At 41.4% G+C, this 15,684-nt stretch overlaps 1 protein-coding gene across 2 annotated transcripts in view; it reads right to left on the bottom strand.

Moving 5' to 3' along the window:
• KDM5A (lysine demethylase 5A) overlaps positions 1–15,684 on the bottom strand; it is a 98,162-nt gene that overhangs the window by 12,113 nt on the left and 70,365 nt on the right. The window contains exons 25-27 of one of the 2 annotated variants that reach the window (XM_059683910.1): positions 9,601–9,760; positions 7,800–8,020; positions 845–1,255 (exon numbers count right to left, since the gene is read on the bottom strand). In XM_059683910.1, coding sequence (XP_059539893.1) covers positions 845–1,255; positions 7,800–8,020; positions 9,601–9,760 — 792 coding nt within the window. The remainder of the gene's footprint in view (positions 1–844; positions 1,256–7,799; positions 8,021–9,600; positions 9,761–15,684) is intronic. The other variant, XM_059683911.1, reaches the window with a different exon arrangement.

Raw genomic sequence — 15,684 nt, forward strand, 5'->3', positions numbered from 1 at the left:
AACACTGATGCAGTTGTATCTACTCTGTTCATATATTCAAATTGAAGAGCTATTAAAATTCTAAATACCAAGTGGTATAATGAACATAAAATTAGAACTATGAATTTACTAATTATCTTGATGGGAACCATAACTGATGCCTCTAGTCATTTTATGAACTGAGATTTTTCATAAAGTTCATTGATCTTTCTCAGAACATAAATATTACTTAAAGAATGGCCAATATACATAATTATTATACTTAAAACTTAGGACTAAAATTTTTAAACATTATCTTTAAAGGTCTTATTTATTTTTTTACAAGGGATTTCATAAATCATATTCCATTGAGGAGAGTACAATAGGCCTGAGTGTAGATAAGACACAGACCAAAATGGGAAGACTTAACCCCTAAGCTTTATGTTGTTAGAACAAATCCTAATGCAATTTGCCAGAACTCTTAGAATATTGGCCCAGGATTTTTTTCAGGCCACTGTGGCTAACTAACAAGATATTTAGTTCTCCGAGTCACCCTATAGGGAAGGTGTAAGACTATTCTGAAACTTTTTATGCCAATTGCATATGAAAAGTACCACTGCTCCGGGTAATCACATAGCTCCTCTCTGTTCGTCGCATTACGTTCACGAAATATATGATTTTTAAAACACAACATTTCTTCTACTAATCTTCTACATTGATCTAAGAGCCTCATAATTCAAAACACTTTATAGAAACTGTAGAAAACATATTTTGTTGGAAGCCCAAACCCTGGGATCAAAAACAGACTATCATTATATCAAACATGTCTCCACGCCTGTTGCTCCTTGTCCTCTCTCACACTTGACTACACCCCATTAGAACTCACCTTATCCTTGCAAGGCCTTTGACAGTTTTGTGCTGCACACACGGCATTCTCATCATCAGATTCCTCTGCTCCTGACCAGTCATACTTTGAGGGGATGTCCAGCACTTTTCTTTCTCTCTTCTTCTCAGTATTCTCTTTCACAAGTTCAACTTTGGCTGCAGCAGCCTTCTCCTTCTTTTTCTTTCTCTCTTCTTCTTTTGCTAGTTTCTTGGCCAGTTTGTTCAGCTCCTTTGCTTTTTCTGCACTTAATTTTAATTTCTTCTTTTTAGGTTTATCCATTTTCTTTAACTCTTTGGACTTCTGTTTTCCTTCTCCAAAAAGTTGTTCTACCTTTTCTAGCTTCCGTTTCCTTTTCTTCTCTGAAGAGTCCTTTCCTTTTATTTTTAATGGTTTCTCCTCCATGCTGTCATCCTTCAAAAATATAAAATTAGAAACAATTTTTAAGCAAGACATTTAAAAACAGTTTTGTTCTCTTATGTGAGGTATCTTGAAGTGTCAAATACATAGAGAAATGTATAGCAGAGGTTACTGGGGGAGACAGAAATGGGATTTATTGTTTAATGGGTACACAGTTTTTGTTTGGGCTAATTTAAAAAGTTCTGCAAATAAAGGTGATCATTACACAACATTGTGAAGGTAATTAATACAACTGAATTGTATACTTAAAAAGTTAAAATGGTAAATTTTGTGTAGTGTACACTGTACTACAATGAATATCCTATATCAGTGGTTCTCAACCTTCCTAATGCTGCGACCCTTTAATACAGTTCCTCATGTTGTGGTGACCCCCAATTTCATTGTTACAAATTGAACATAATTAAAGCATAGTGTTTAATCACAAAAAAATATGTAATTATATGTATTTTCCGATGGTCTTAGGTGACCTCTGTGAAAGGGTCGTTCGATCCCCAAAGGGGTTGCGACCCACAGGTTGAGAACCGCTGTCCTAGATATTTAAAAATCACTTTAAGAAGGCAAATGTAATATTCAATGAAGATAATCAATAGTAAAAAATATACCCTAACTGGTTTGGCTCAGTGGAAAGAGCGTCGGCCTGGGGACTGAATGGTCCCAAGTTCGATTCCAGTCAAGGGCATGTACCTTGGTTGCGGGCATATCCCCAGTAGGAAGTGTGCAGGAGGCAGCTGATTGATGTTTCTCTCTCGTCGATGTTTCTAACTCTCTATCCCTCTCCCTTCCTCTGTAAAAAATCAATAAAATATATTAAAAAAAAATAATAATGGCAAGCCCTAAATAAAATATTTCACTTATTTTTAGCTTGCTAAGGGAAAAAAAACACATTGTTAGCATCCTATATAATAAAAGCCTAATATGCAAATCGACCAAACAGCGGAACAACCGGTGGAACAACCCGTTGCTATGATGCGCACTGACCACCTAGGGGGCAGATGCTCAACCCAGGAGCTGCCCCCAGCCAGCAGGCCCCAGGCCAGCCAAGCCCTGATCACAGGCCAGGCCTAGGAACCCTACCTGTGTTCAAATTTCATGCACTGGGCTTCTAGTATATTAACATAACCTGTAGCATCCATTTGAGATGAAATCATACACAGAAAGCTAAATGTACTAAATGTATATTAAATTACATAATAACTTTTTTGGTTTTCATTTACTACTACAATAGTTCTTAATTCAATAAATTCTAGGTGGTTAAGAAGTTATTAGAAATGTTATCAAAACATACAAAATTGTATCATGATCTCAATACAAAAGGTATGTAGTGACTTTAGCAAGACCTAGAAAATAGTTGATGTGACAAAGCAAAAAATGTATCATTTTTCTTTTCAACTTCCGAATATTGTTGCTATTATGTGCCAATGCAATAAATGTTAGAATTTTAATAGTAAAGGTATGTCTAGTAATAGGAAGAACAAGGAGGGAGGTTGAAAAAAATTAGAAATATTGATAATTACTTAGGAAATAACACTTGAGCTAAGAAGCATATGATTTCTTTCATATGTGAGATATAAACTCATAAGACACAGAAACAACAGAATGGTGGTTACCAAAGGGAAGGGTTGGGTGATAGGGGAGTAGTAAAGGATAAAGAATCAGAATTTTCCCACAAATTCAAGACTGGAAAATCTTTGGTAAGAACCTAAAAATCTTCAGAATCCAAAAAACAACCACCACCCACGGTATTATAAATGTCTAAGTCTATCACATTTTGATAAAATTTTTAACCTTTGAATACTTTATATTTCTTTACATCTACACTAATAAAAGAGAAAAATGGTAATTGGCGTATGACACTACCCTTTTCATTGGCTAATCAGGGCTATATGCAAATTAACTGCCAACTAAGATTGGCAGTTAACTGCCAACAAGATGGCGGTTAATTTGCATATGTAGGCACAATGCAGGGAGGCGAAAGGGAAAGCAGGAAGAAGCCCCCTGCCACTGACAGTGATCGGAAACCCAGGGGGGAGCTAAGAGCTGGGGGGCAGGGCAAAGGCGGCCCTGGGGCCGCCTTTGCCCTGCCCCTCAGCCATGATCGGAGAATCAGGTGCCTTTGCCGCCCTGGCCAGTGATAGCAGGAAGTAGGGGTGGAGCCAGCGATGGGAGCTGGGCACGGTCGAAGCTGGCAGTCCCGGGAGCTAGGGGTCCCTTGCCTGGGCCTAAAGCGAAGCCCATGATCGCGGGGCCGCTGCAGCTGCGGGTCCCCGCTGCCCGGGCCGGACGCCTAGGCCAGAGGCGTTAGGCCTGGGCAGGGGCGGAGCCTGCAACCGCGGGGAGCTAGGGGTCCCCTGCCCAGGCCTGACACCTCTGCCAGAGGCCTCAGGCCTGGTCAAGGGGCCGATCCGATGATTGGTGATCGGAGGGTGATGAGGGTCAACTCCTCTGGCCGAGGCATCAGGTCTGGGCAGGGGCTGGGGGTCCCCTGCCCAGGCCTGATGCCTGAGCCAGAGGCATCAGGCCTGGGTGGGGGGCAGAGCCAGGGATTGGGGGGATATGATGGTCCCCTTGCCCAGGCCTGAAGCCTGGGTCAGAGGCGTCAGGCTTGGGCGGGGAGTGGAGCAAACGATCAGAGGGAGATGGGGGTCCCGTGCCCAGGCATGATTCCTGGGCCAGAGGCCTCAGGCCTGGGTGGGGGCCAGAGCCAGTGATCGGGGGAAGATGAGGGTCCCCTGTCCAAGCCTGACACCTCTGGCGGAGGCGTCAGGCCTGGGCAAGGGGCCAATCAGGCGATCGGAGGGTGATGGGGGTCTACGCCTCTGGCCGAGGCATCAGGCCTGGGTTGGGGGCAGAACCAGTGATGGGGGGAAATGAGGGTCCCCTGCCCAGGCCGATCCTGCGATTGGAGGGTGATGGGGGTCAACACCTGAGGGCTCCCAGTATGTGAGAGGGGGCAGGCTGGGCTGAGGGACACTCTCCCCCCCCGCCCCACCCAGTGCACAAATTTCGTGCACCGGGACCCTAGTATAAAATGAAAGGATAACATGAGATAATGAATGTGAAGAAAGTGCTCTATAGACTGGAAAACATTATATTAGGCTACACCTGGGATCTGACTTCCAAACAAAATCAAACTAAATTATAATTATTAGCAAATTATAATATGCTAAGTGAATCTGTATCAACTATTGGTGACACTGTACCATTCCATTACATGGAAACAAATAATGAAAAGAATATTAGAAATCAAATGCTAGAGTTAGAAACCAGGTCCCTCTGTTTTTACTACATGTGTGACCTTAGTCAAGTTTCCACCTCTTGGATCCTAAATTTCTTCACATACAGAAGGGCTAAATACTTGCTCTGTCTATCCTTTTCACTCTCCCTTTCAGGATTATGGTGAGGATCAAATGAGATCACGGATCTATAAACATATTACAAACTGTTACGCAAGTATAATAGACAAATGTGGACTCTCCATCTCCACTTCTATATAACCATTTCATTAGAAACCTTCATTTAAAAAAATAATTTTTTTAATTCTTAACTAATTTTTGTTTCAATTACAGTTAATGTACAATATTAGTTTCAAGTGTAAAACCCAGCAATTAGACATTTATATAACTTATGAAGTGCTCACTCCAAAGTGATCATCTGACACCATACAAAGTAATTATATTTTTTACTATATGCTCTATGCTGTACTTTATATCCCCATGAACTTTCTGTAACTACCAATTTATACTTCTTAATCACTTGACCCTTTTCACCCCCAAACCCCTCCCATCTAACAACCACCAAAACATTCTCTGTATCTATGGGTCTGTTTCTGTTCTGCATGTTCATTTATTTTGTTTTTTAGATTCCACATATAAGTGAAATCATATGGATTTGTCTTTCTCTGTCTGACTTATTTCACACAGCACAGCACCTTTTAGGTCCATCCATGTTGTTGCAGATGGCAAAATTTCATTCTTCATCTTTTTTTAATGGCTGAGTCATTTCCCACTGTATATATGCACCACATCTTTATTCATTCATCTATTGATGGACACTTAGGTTGCTTCTATTATCTTGGCTACTGAAAATGCTGCAATTAAGATATGGATGCATGTCTTTTCAATTTAGTGTTTTGAGTTTCTTCAGATAAATACCCAGAAGTGAAATAGCTGGGTCCTACTTTGTCTCTATATAGTCTTTATTTTAGCCTATTTTATCTGATAAAAGTATTAATACACCAGTTTTTATTTTTCTTTTCATTTCCATTGTCATGAAATATCCTTTTCCATCCCTTTACTTTCAGTCTATATGTGTATATGTCTTTTGATTTGAAGTGAGTCTCTTATAGACAGCATATGTAAGGGTTTTCTTTTGTGATCCATTCAGCCACCATTTATCTTTTGAAGCATTTAACCCATTTCCATTTAAAGTAATGGTTGATAAGTAGTTTTTTGTTGTTGTTTTTTAATATATTTTTATTGATTTTAGAGAGGAAGGGAGAGGGAGAGAGAGACAGAAACATCAATGATGAAAGAGAATCATTGACTGGCTGCCTGCTGTACACCCCCTACTGGGGATTGAGCCCGCAACCTGAGCATGTGCCCCTGACTGAAATCGATCCCTGGACCCTTCAGTCCGCAGGCCAACGCTCTATCCACTGAGCCAAACCAGCTAGTGTGATAGATGTTATGTATTGCCATTTTATTGTTCATATTTTTTGACCCTCCTCTTCCTTCTTCAAGAAGATCCTTTAACATTGCTTGTAATATTGATTTGGTGGTGATAAATTCCTTTAGCTTTTTTTTGTCTGAGAATCTCTTTGTATGTCTTTCAATTCTAAATGAGAGCCTTGTTGAGTAATCTTGGTTGCAGATCCTTGCTTTCCATTACTTGGAATATAAGAAGCCAATTTCTTCTGGCCTACAAAGCTTCTGTTGGGAAATCAGCTGACAATCTTATGGGAGCTCCCTTATAGGTAACTAACTGCTTTTCTCTTGCTGTTTTTAAGACTTTTCTCTTTGTCTTTCATCTTTGGCATTTCAATTATGATGTGTCTTGGTGTGGGTCTTTTTGGGTTCATCTTGTTTGGGATGTTCTGTGCTTCGTGGAGTTGTGTGTCTATTTCATTCACCAAGTTAAAGAAGTTTTCCATCATCACTTGAAGTTGTCCCAGAAGCTTCTTAACCTATTCTTTCTTTTTCTTTTCTTTTCGCTGTTCTGATTGGGTAATTTTCTGCTTTCTTATCTTCCAAATCACTGATTTGATCCTATGCTTCATCTACTCTACTGCTGATTCCTTGTAATATATTCTTAATTTGTTATTGTAGTCTTCATTTCTAACTGGTTCTATTTTATGTTTCCTATCTTTGTTGAAGTTCTCACCAAGATCCTTGAGTATCCTTATAGCCAGTGTTTTGAACTGATAGATTGCTTATTTCATTTTGTTTAGTTCTTTTTCTGGAGTTCTGTTCTGTTATTTTATTTGAAACATATTTCTTTTTCTCATTTTGGCAGCCTCCCTGAGTTTGTTTCTATGTTTTAGGCAGAGCTACATCTCAGGTCTTGGTAGAGTGGCCTTATATAGTTAGGTGTCCTGTAGGACCCAGTGGCACAGACTCCCCAGTCACCCTAAACTATGCACTCCAGATGTGCTCCCCATGTGGATTGTGTGCACCCTTCTATTGTAGTGGAGTCCTGATTGCTGTTGGCATGTCAATGGGAGGGATTTCCCCCCCAGGTCAATTGGCTGCAAGGACTTTCCACAACCACCATGGAGGACATGCTGTGCAGTGGTCGACCCCATGGAGTTGGACTCACTTAAGGAGGGCTCTAATGCCTGCTGAGTCCACCACTTGGGTGTGCTGCTCATGGAGGTGGTTGGATGGTACTTCAGCATGGTCTGAAGCTGTCCACTGGGTGCGCTGGCTTTGGAGCCTACCAGGAGGTGCAAGCCAAGGTCAACTGCCATCTGTGTCCTGCCCAGGATGACCTGTCATGGGCTACAAAGCAATATGCAGATGGCTTCTACGTGTGCTGGGCTTGAGGTGCCTAGAGCAGGCCAAGCTAAGGCTGGCAGCCTCAAACTAAGGCTGGCTGCCACTAATGCCAAGCCTGGGGCCACTTATCAAGAGGTATGAGGCATGCCAAGGTCAGAAGCTCCGTGAGAGATTTTTAAAAAGTTGGTAGCATGAGCCAAGACATGGTATGTTTCTTTTTTTAACCACAATATTTTCCCCTGCCTAACTTTTGGGCCTTTGATTAACAGGAGTCTGGTCTAAGAAAACTGTTCTAAGCTGGTGATTTTCAGTAACCCCCTTTCTTTTTAGCAGAAATGGTCTATTTTCCCCAAAATTACATATCACATAAAATCTCAATAAAGAAAACCATAAAAGAGAACTACTTTGATTTCATCAGAAAGTAGGAGAGCCAGAATGCTACACACTCAGCCATCTTGCCTTGCCAGCATTTATGGTTCTTCCAAGGAACTTGGGCATTCTAAATAGTTTTACAATCACTGTTCTAGTAAGCTTTAAATCCATACCTCCATGATATGCAGGAATCTGTCTTCAGAGGGTGGGTGTGTGGCCTGCAAAATCCGCCATATGTGTTGAGTTTCATCTAGAGATACTTCCAGGAGATCTCCAATCATCATAAGTTCTTCCAGCTGGGCTTTAGCCCCAGGTGACAACTCCAACACTGGAGGTTCTAAACTTCGGGGCACCAAAGGGCTCTTCCGTGGCTGTTTCCTTGGGGTGCTAGAACCTTTCCAAAAATTTGTAAGACAAAATAAAAATGAAAACTATGAAAAAAATGTAATGTTTCCAAAGTAAATAATTAGGGGAATGGTTCTTTCACCCCAATAATTTAGACATTCTAATTGATTGCATCAGTATTAAAGTGAAAATGAAACTAAAAACAAATATGGAACAAAAATATCTAGAATTCTAATACGCACTCTAAAATATTGGTTTAGAGTACAAAACTGGTTCCTTATTGTTTATCCTGTGACTGAAGAAGGGGAATCTATAATAATAAAAGCACAATATGCTAATTAGACCAGACGGCCAACGGACCTTCCAGACAACCTTCCGGACAAAGCCAGGGCTGTGAGGGCCGAGCCCCTTGCATGAATTTTGTGTAGCGGGCCCCTAGTAGAAAAGAATCTCTTAACCCATGCTCTCTTCCTTTTAGAGGATACCAACAGATTAAGCATATACCTGCCCTACATAAGTGATTATTTTTCTAATGAACAGACAACAAACAGAGCTGACCCTTGGACAGGCAGGTTTGAATTACACAGATCATGGCCCACTTATATCTGAATAACTGGTCCACTTTAAAGCAGATTTTAAAAATTGGTGTATAAGTGGACCTGTGCAGTTCAAATTCAAGGGTCAACTATTTTTTTGTTTTTGTTAATCTTCGGCCAAGGCTATTTTATTATTGATTTTTAGAAAGAATGGAAGGGAGGGAAGAAGGGAGGCAGAGAGAAGAGGGAGGGAGGGCAGAGGGGGTAAGGGAGAGAAAAACATCAATGTGAGAGAGACATATCAATTGGTTGCCTCCCACATGTGCCCTGACCAGGGCCAGGGATTGAACCTGCAACTTAGGCACATGCCCTTGACCAGGAATCGAATTCATGATCTTCCTTAGATGCACAGGCCAAGGCTCTACCACTGAGACACCCCACCCAGAGCAAGTCAACTGTATTTTTTATCTGAGGTTGGGAATCTGTGTATGCACAGGACTGGCTTAAATTAAGTGCTCATTTTTGACTGCACAGTGAGTCAGTGCCCCTAACCCCTGCACTGTTCAAAGGTAAATTGTAATATGCTGTCCCATAAAATTCTGAATTTTACTATGAAGAGATGAACACCCTCCATTTTCCAGAGGTGTATCCTAAAGCAATGTGACTTATTTTCACTAGGAAAAAAGTGAACATAACAGAGAAATTATATACAAAGAAAAGGAAAAACTTTCTAACAATTAAAGCTTTCCGAAACTAGAATGAATATTCTTAAAAAGCAGCAAGTTCCTTAAGAACTCATAATGAACAAAAACAAAAAAAGACTAAATGATTCCTTATCAGAGATTTTATAAAAATGAGAGATGGGACTAGATGGCCTCTAAAGTTCTTCTAATTAGAATTCATAATTCTATATAAGTTTTCAGATTATCAACCTAATGACAGAAAATGCAAATAGGGACATTTTCAGGTTCTAATAAAATTTCATGGCAAACATTATGTATTTAAAGAGGGATTCATAGTCTTGATTAATACAATGGTTTTTTTCTCACTGGTTTCAGGCTAATCTTCTCCACACTGTTTTAAAGGGTAATACCTTGAGAACAACTCTTAGAAGCAGAAGAATAAGCATGTTCTGCACAGAATGAGGGAGCTGTCCACATGTGAGTGACCACCTCCTCAGACTTGATGGGAATCTCTTCATCACAAAAAAGATTGGGTTCCAGACTACTGGAGGACTTTACACTGGCTGTGTCCTGAAGAAGAAACAAAGAGGGGTATTAAAAATTAGAACCACTTGTGACTCTCAAAGCCTAAAATAATTAATATACATAATAATATTATATATTAATAAGCATTATTAATATATTTATTACTTCACAGAAAATGTTTACAAAGCCCTGGTGTAGAGTGCTACCCCATCAGCACAAAAATTATAAAAGAGTGAGTCAGGAGAAAGATAAAAGCTTAATGACTAATATAACACCTGATTCTCCTTGTAGGGTGCATGAGATTATCCTTAATTAAACATGGTACTTAAAAGGTTTTGTAACAGGATTCTGGAAGACAATACCACTCATTGAAAATTTAGGGATAGCAGCAGTTCATTATCTTCTTCCCTATTCAAACAAATTCTAAAAAGTAACACATCTGTACTATAGCCTGCACCATCTGTTGCTTTTTAGAACGGAATGGTCTTTTCTAACCTTAATTCTATTCATTTCATTGTAACTCAAGCAGGAAACTTTGTTAGGCTTTCAAAGTGGAAAAAAGGGTGAACAGGAGGTAATGAAGGAAAATCATAAGAACAAATTTAAAAATTTACTTCCCCAAGTGAAGTATGAAATGTGAAGAGGTACAATATTGACTTTGATAAGTTAAAGATAAATTGTTAGCCCTAGAGGAAACACTGAAAAAAAAAATTAAATAAATACAAAAATATAAGAAACCAATAAAAAGTAAAATAAAGGAACAAAAAAAAGGGGGCGGGGGGCTTAATAAAAAATAAATAGCAAGAACCCAGCCAGCATGGCTCAGTGGTTGAGGGTCGCCCTATGAACCAGGAAGTCACAGTTCAATTCCCAGTCAGGGCACATGCCCAGGTTTGCAAGCTCGAGTCCCAGTGTGGGGCATGCAGGAGGCAGCCAATCAATGATTCTCTCTCATCACTGATGTTTTTTCTCTCCCACTTCCTTCCTCTCTGAAATCAATAAAAATATTTTAAATAAAAATAAATAGCAAGATGGCCAACTTAAACCCAACCATGTCAACAATTACATTAAATGTAAATAGACTAAACACCCCCAATGAGAAGACAGATCATGTTACTTAAAAAAAAAAAAACACACAAAAAACAAGACTCAACCATATATTTTAAGTTACATATATATGCAGATTACAAACAAGAAAGGACCCTATTTACATGCTATCTCAAGAGACACATTTTAATTATGTAGACACAGATAGGAGGAACCAAGATGGCAGCATAGGTAAATGCCGGTACTCACTGCATCCCACAACTATGTCAAAATTACAACTAAAATACAGAACAACCATCATTAAGAACCGCATTAAAGCTAGCTGAATGGAAGTCCTACAACTAGAGAAGTAAAAAAGAAAGCACGTTGAAACTGGTTAGGAGGGGTGAAGGCATGGATCAGGCTGGTCCAGCACCCATGTAGGCTGTTTTTATAATCCAGAGGGAGATCATCCCTGCAGAGGCCCCGTGAGGAGCAAAGGGTCCCAGCCCCACACCAGACACCCCCCCCCCCCCAACACACACACAAACCCAGGGTCCCAGAGCTGGGAAGAGAAGTCCCCGTAAATTCAGGCTGAAAAACCAGCAGGGATTGTGGCCAAGGGACACAAAGGCTGCCAGAGACTCAGGTGTTCCTCTTAAAGGGCCAGGCACAAACTTACTCGGACTCGATTCCTCTGAGCTTCAGTGCCAGGAGAAGTTAGGGTACCCAGACACATAAGGTGAAGAAGTGAATTATCAGGCATCAGGGCAGGAATTCGGAAGCAGCTTGTTACCAGATGGAGATGCTCACAGGAGTCATTGTTCCTAGGCCAAGAACTCCCCTGTCCCAGGGCTGACTGGCAACCTTATGTGAGTCCCCATCAACCTGGAGTACACTGTTTGCTCTGCCCTGGTGATTCTCTGAGACACTGCCCAATCCAATTTGCAGCCCCACCCAAGCTGTTTGCAGCAGCTTTTTGATAGAAATGGCTTATCCCAGCTCAGGCTTCAGACTTTGCTAAAATCTCTCAAAAAAGCTGCAGCTGGTGTCAGGATGCCCTAAGTCTATACTAATAAAAGGTAATACGCTAATTAGACCGGACATCTTCCAGACATCCTTCCGGACAAAGCCTCAGTGGCGGGGGCTGAGGCAGTTAGGGGTGATGAGGCTGGCAGATGAGAGCAGTTAGGGGTGACCAGGCCGGCAGGGGAGGGCAGTTAGGGGCAACCAGGCTGGCAGGAGAGGGCAGTTAGGGGTGATCAGGCTGACAGGCAGAGTGGTTATGGGCAATCAGGCAGGCAGGCGAGCGATTAGGAGCCAGCGGTCCCGGATTGCGAGAGGGACATCCCCCAAGGGTTCCCAGATTGGAGAGGGCGCAGGCTGGGCTGAGGGGACTTCTCCCAACCCCATGCACGGATTTCGTGCAACAGGCCTCTAGTTTATCAATAAAAGGTCCAAGATCCAGCACCAGCCTGCCTTACTTCACAGCTGGGCCTCACCTGGGTATATCCAAATCCGATACAAATAGGAGGAATCTGCAGATCTCTCTGTAGCTCCTGCCAGGTGGCCCCAGGCAGTGGCTGATTTTGCACCTCCCTGGAGACCCTAGAGCCAGTGCACCTGGTCGACAGCTTCAGACCATATCAGATTACAACTCTCCACATCCATAAGTGACACACTCAAGAGGCAGACTCAGTGAGCACCAAAGCCCCACTGAAGCAAGTCCAGCTCTATAGGGGTGTTTCCTGCACAGCAGCTCTCCCACTGTAGTCACAGCTGATCCTCACAGCCAATTGGCTTGGAGGTCAATTCCTCCCAGTGACACCAACAGCAATCCAGTCTCAACTACAACAAGACTGTGCACTCAGCCCACAAAGGACCGCAACTAGAGAGCCCAGCTCAAGTGACTGGGGAGGCTGAGCAACTGGGCCCCTATAGGATACCTACTACACAAGGCCACTTTACCAACTCCAGGAGACATAGCAGCTCTATCCAATACATAGAAACAAACACAGGGAAGCAGCCAAAATGCAGAGACAAAGCAACATGTCACAAATGAAAGAAAGCAAACCACGGTTATAAGGTTACTCAAGGATCTTCATGAGGCCTTCAAGAGACTTAGTGAGACTTTCAAGGATCTTAGTAATAATGCCAAAAACATGGAAAAGGACCAGTCAGAAATTAAGCATACACTAACTGAAATAAAGAATAATTTACAGGGATTCAACAGTAGAGGATTCCGAGAATCAAATCAATGATTTCGAATATGAGGAAGCAAAGAACACCCAATCAGAAGAACAAAAAGAAAAAAGAATTAAAAATAAATAATAGACAAACATGGTAATTGACCGTACCTTCGCTATGCCTCCCATTGGCTAATCAGCGAGATATGCAAATTAGCCGCCAACAAAGATAGCTGCTAATTTGCATACTGCAGGCAGGTAGGGACAGCGCGAGCCGCCAGCGCAAGCCGCCATCCAGGCCCCCGTGGGCGACCCCAGAAGCCGCCAGCCGGCCGCCCTTGATCAGATCCAGTCCCGGGCCGCAGGCCGGCCCCTGAATCCCCAGAAGCTGCCTGATATGGCAATAACTCTATCAGTAAGCACTCTGAAAGTCAGAGGCATAAATGCACCAATTAAAAGACAGATTATGAGGGTGAATCAAAAACAAAACCCACTTTAAATATAAAGACACATATAGATTAAAAGTAAATGAATTAAGCTGCAGCCTGTTTTGCTCAGTGGATAGAGCATTAGCCCATGGACTGAAGGGTCCCAGGTTAGATTCCAGTCAAGGGCATATACCTCAGTTGCTGGCTTGATCCCAGGTCCTATCAGAGCATGTGCAGGAGGGAACCAATCAATGTGTCTCTCCCTTTCCCTTCACTCTCTCTAAAATTCAATGGAAAAATATCCTTGGGTGAAGATTAACAAAAACAAAGTAAATGGATTAAGTAACATTAAGGAGATTATAAGAAAAATATATTCCAAATTTTGTTAGTTGTATAATAGTTATGTTTAAATTGTTAACACCTAAGAAATTGGGTGAAGGGTACATATAATATGCTGTAGTATTTTATAGGTTTTTTTTTTACATGTATGAGATTATTTCACATTAAAATATTAAAAAATTAAAAATTAATAAAATATTAATTGAAATGTATCTGCATTACATGAAAAATCTCCTAATTGCTTCTAGCATAATTTATTAAATTGTGCTAAAATTTACAAGGGTTCAATTAAAAGATATCTTAATTCTAAATGATATAATAGAAAATATATAATAGTGCAGTTATAAGCACTTATCTGAAAATAAAAATTTAAAGAAGTGAATTTAAAGAAGGGATTAGCCAAAGAAAATATATGCACAACCCATGGACACAGACAACAGTATGGTGATGGCCAGAGAGAAGTGGGGGGCAAGAACTGGGTAGAGGGGGCAAAAGGGGGTAAATAGGGACATCCTATGTAATAATAATAAAAGGATAATATGCAAATTGACTGAACGGCACAATGGCCGGTTGCTATGATGCGCACTGGCCACCAGCGGGCAGACGCTCAATGCAGGAGTTGCCCCCGGGTGGTCAGTGCACTTCCATATAGGGAGTGCCACTCAGCCAGAAACTGGTTCATGGCTGGCCAGAGCAGAGATGGTGGCAGAAGCCTCTCCCACCTCCATGGCAGCACTAAGAATGTCCAACTAATGGTTTAGGCCCAATCCCTTGGGGGCCTAAGCCTTTAGTCGGACATCCCCCGAGGGCTCCTGGCTGCCAGAAGGATGTCTGACTGCAAGCTTAGGCCTGATCCCCGGGCAGTGGGCCTAAGTCAACAGGTGGACATCCCCCGAGGGCTCCTGGCTGCCAGAAGGATGTCTGACTGCAAGCTTAGGCCTGATCCCCGGGCAGTGGGCCTAAGTCAACAGGTGGACATCCCCCAAGGGGTCCTGGAGTGCAAATGGGCGCAGGCCGGGCTGAAGGGACCCCCATCCCCACCCCCAGTGCACAAATTTTTGTGCACCGGGCCTCTAGTTAAAAAATATGAAGATAGTGTAAGGAGCCTCTGGGACAACTTCAAGTTTACCAACATTCGCATTATGGGGGTGCCAGAAGAAGAGAAAGAGCAAGATATTGAAAACCATTTGAAGAAATAATGACAGAAAACTTCCCTTACCTGGTGAAAGAAATAGACTTACAAGTCCAGAAAGCACAGAGAGTCCAAAACAAGAGGAACCAAAGAGGCCCACACCAAGACACATCATAATTAAATGCAAAAGGTTAAAAACAAAAAGAGAATCTTAAAAGCAAGAGAAAAGCAGTTAGTTATCTATAAGGGTGTACCCATATGATTGTCAGCTGATTTCTCAACAGAAACTATGCAGACCAGAAGGGAGTGGCAAGAAATATTCAAAGTGATGAAGAGCAAGGACCTACAATCAAGATTACTCTATCCAGCAAAGCTCTCATTTAGAAATGAGGGTCAGATAAAGAGCTTCACAAAATACCGACTCTTCCACAAAATACCGACTTCTGCGCATTGGCCACGAAATTTCAATCACACTGTACATGCATGCCCGCACATGGTATTTTGTGGAAGAGCCAGTACTCAAAGCAAGATACAATGAAATTTTTAAAAAATAACTAGATAGATGTTAACAACCAAAGAAAAAATACTAAATCAGCCATGAAAGTTTTCAGTAACTAAAAGAATAATTTTGTTAGTCCCTCTTAAGACCTAAGGAGTTACATGGTGAGAAAAATAAAGTTTAAAATTCCACTCTTAAAAAAAAAACCTGTTATATCATCATCAATCTATATTTTTTTGGAGCTTTGAAAAAAATGCTATCACCATAAACTCAAGATAAATAGATTACTAGCTTTCTCTTCTACTCTTAAGCCTCAAACATCTTGTTAAACAAACCCAGTGATCAGATATGTACCTACA

Source organism: Myotis daubentonii, chromosome 2, assembly GCF_963259705.1.
Source record: "Myotis daubentonii chromosome 2, mMyoDau2.1, whole genome shotgun sequence".
Classification (NCBI taxonomy): Eukaryota; Metazoa; Chordata; class Mammalia; order Chiroptera; family Vespertilionidae; genus Myotis; species Myotis daubentonii.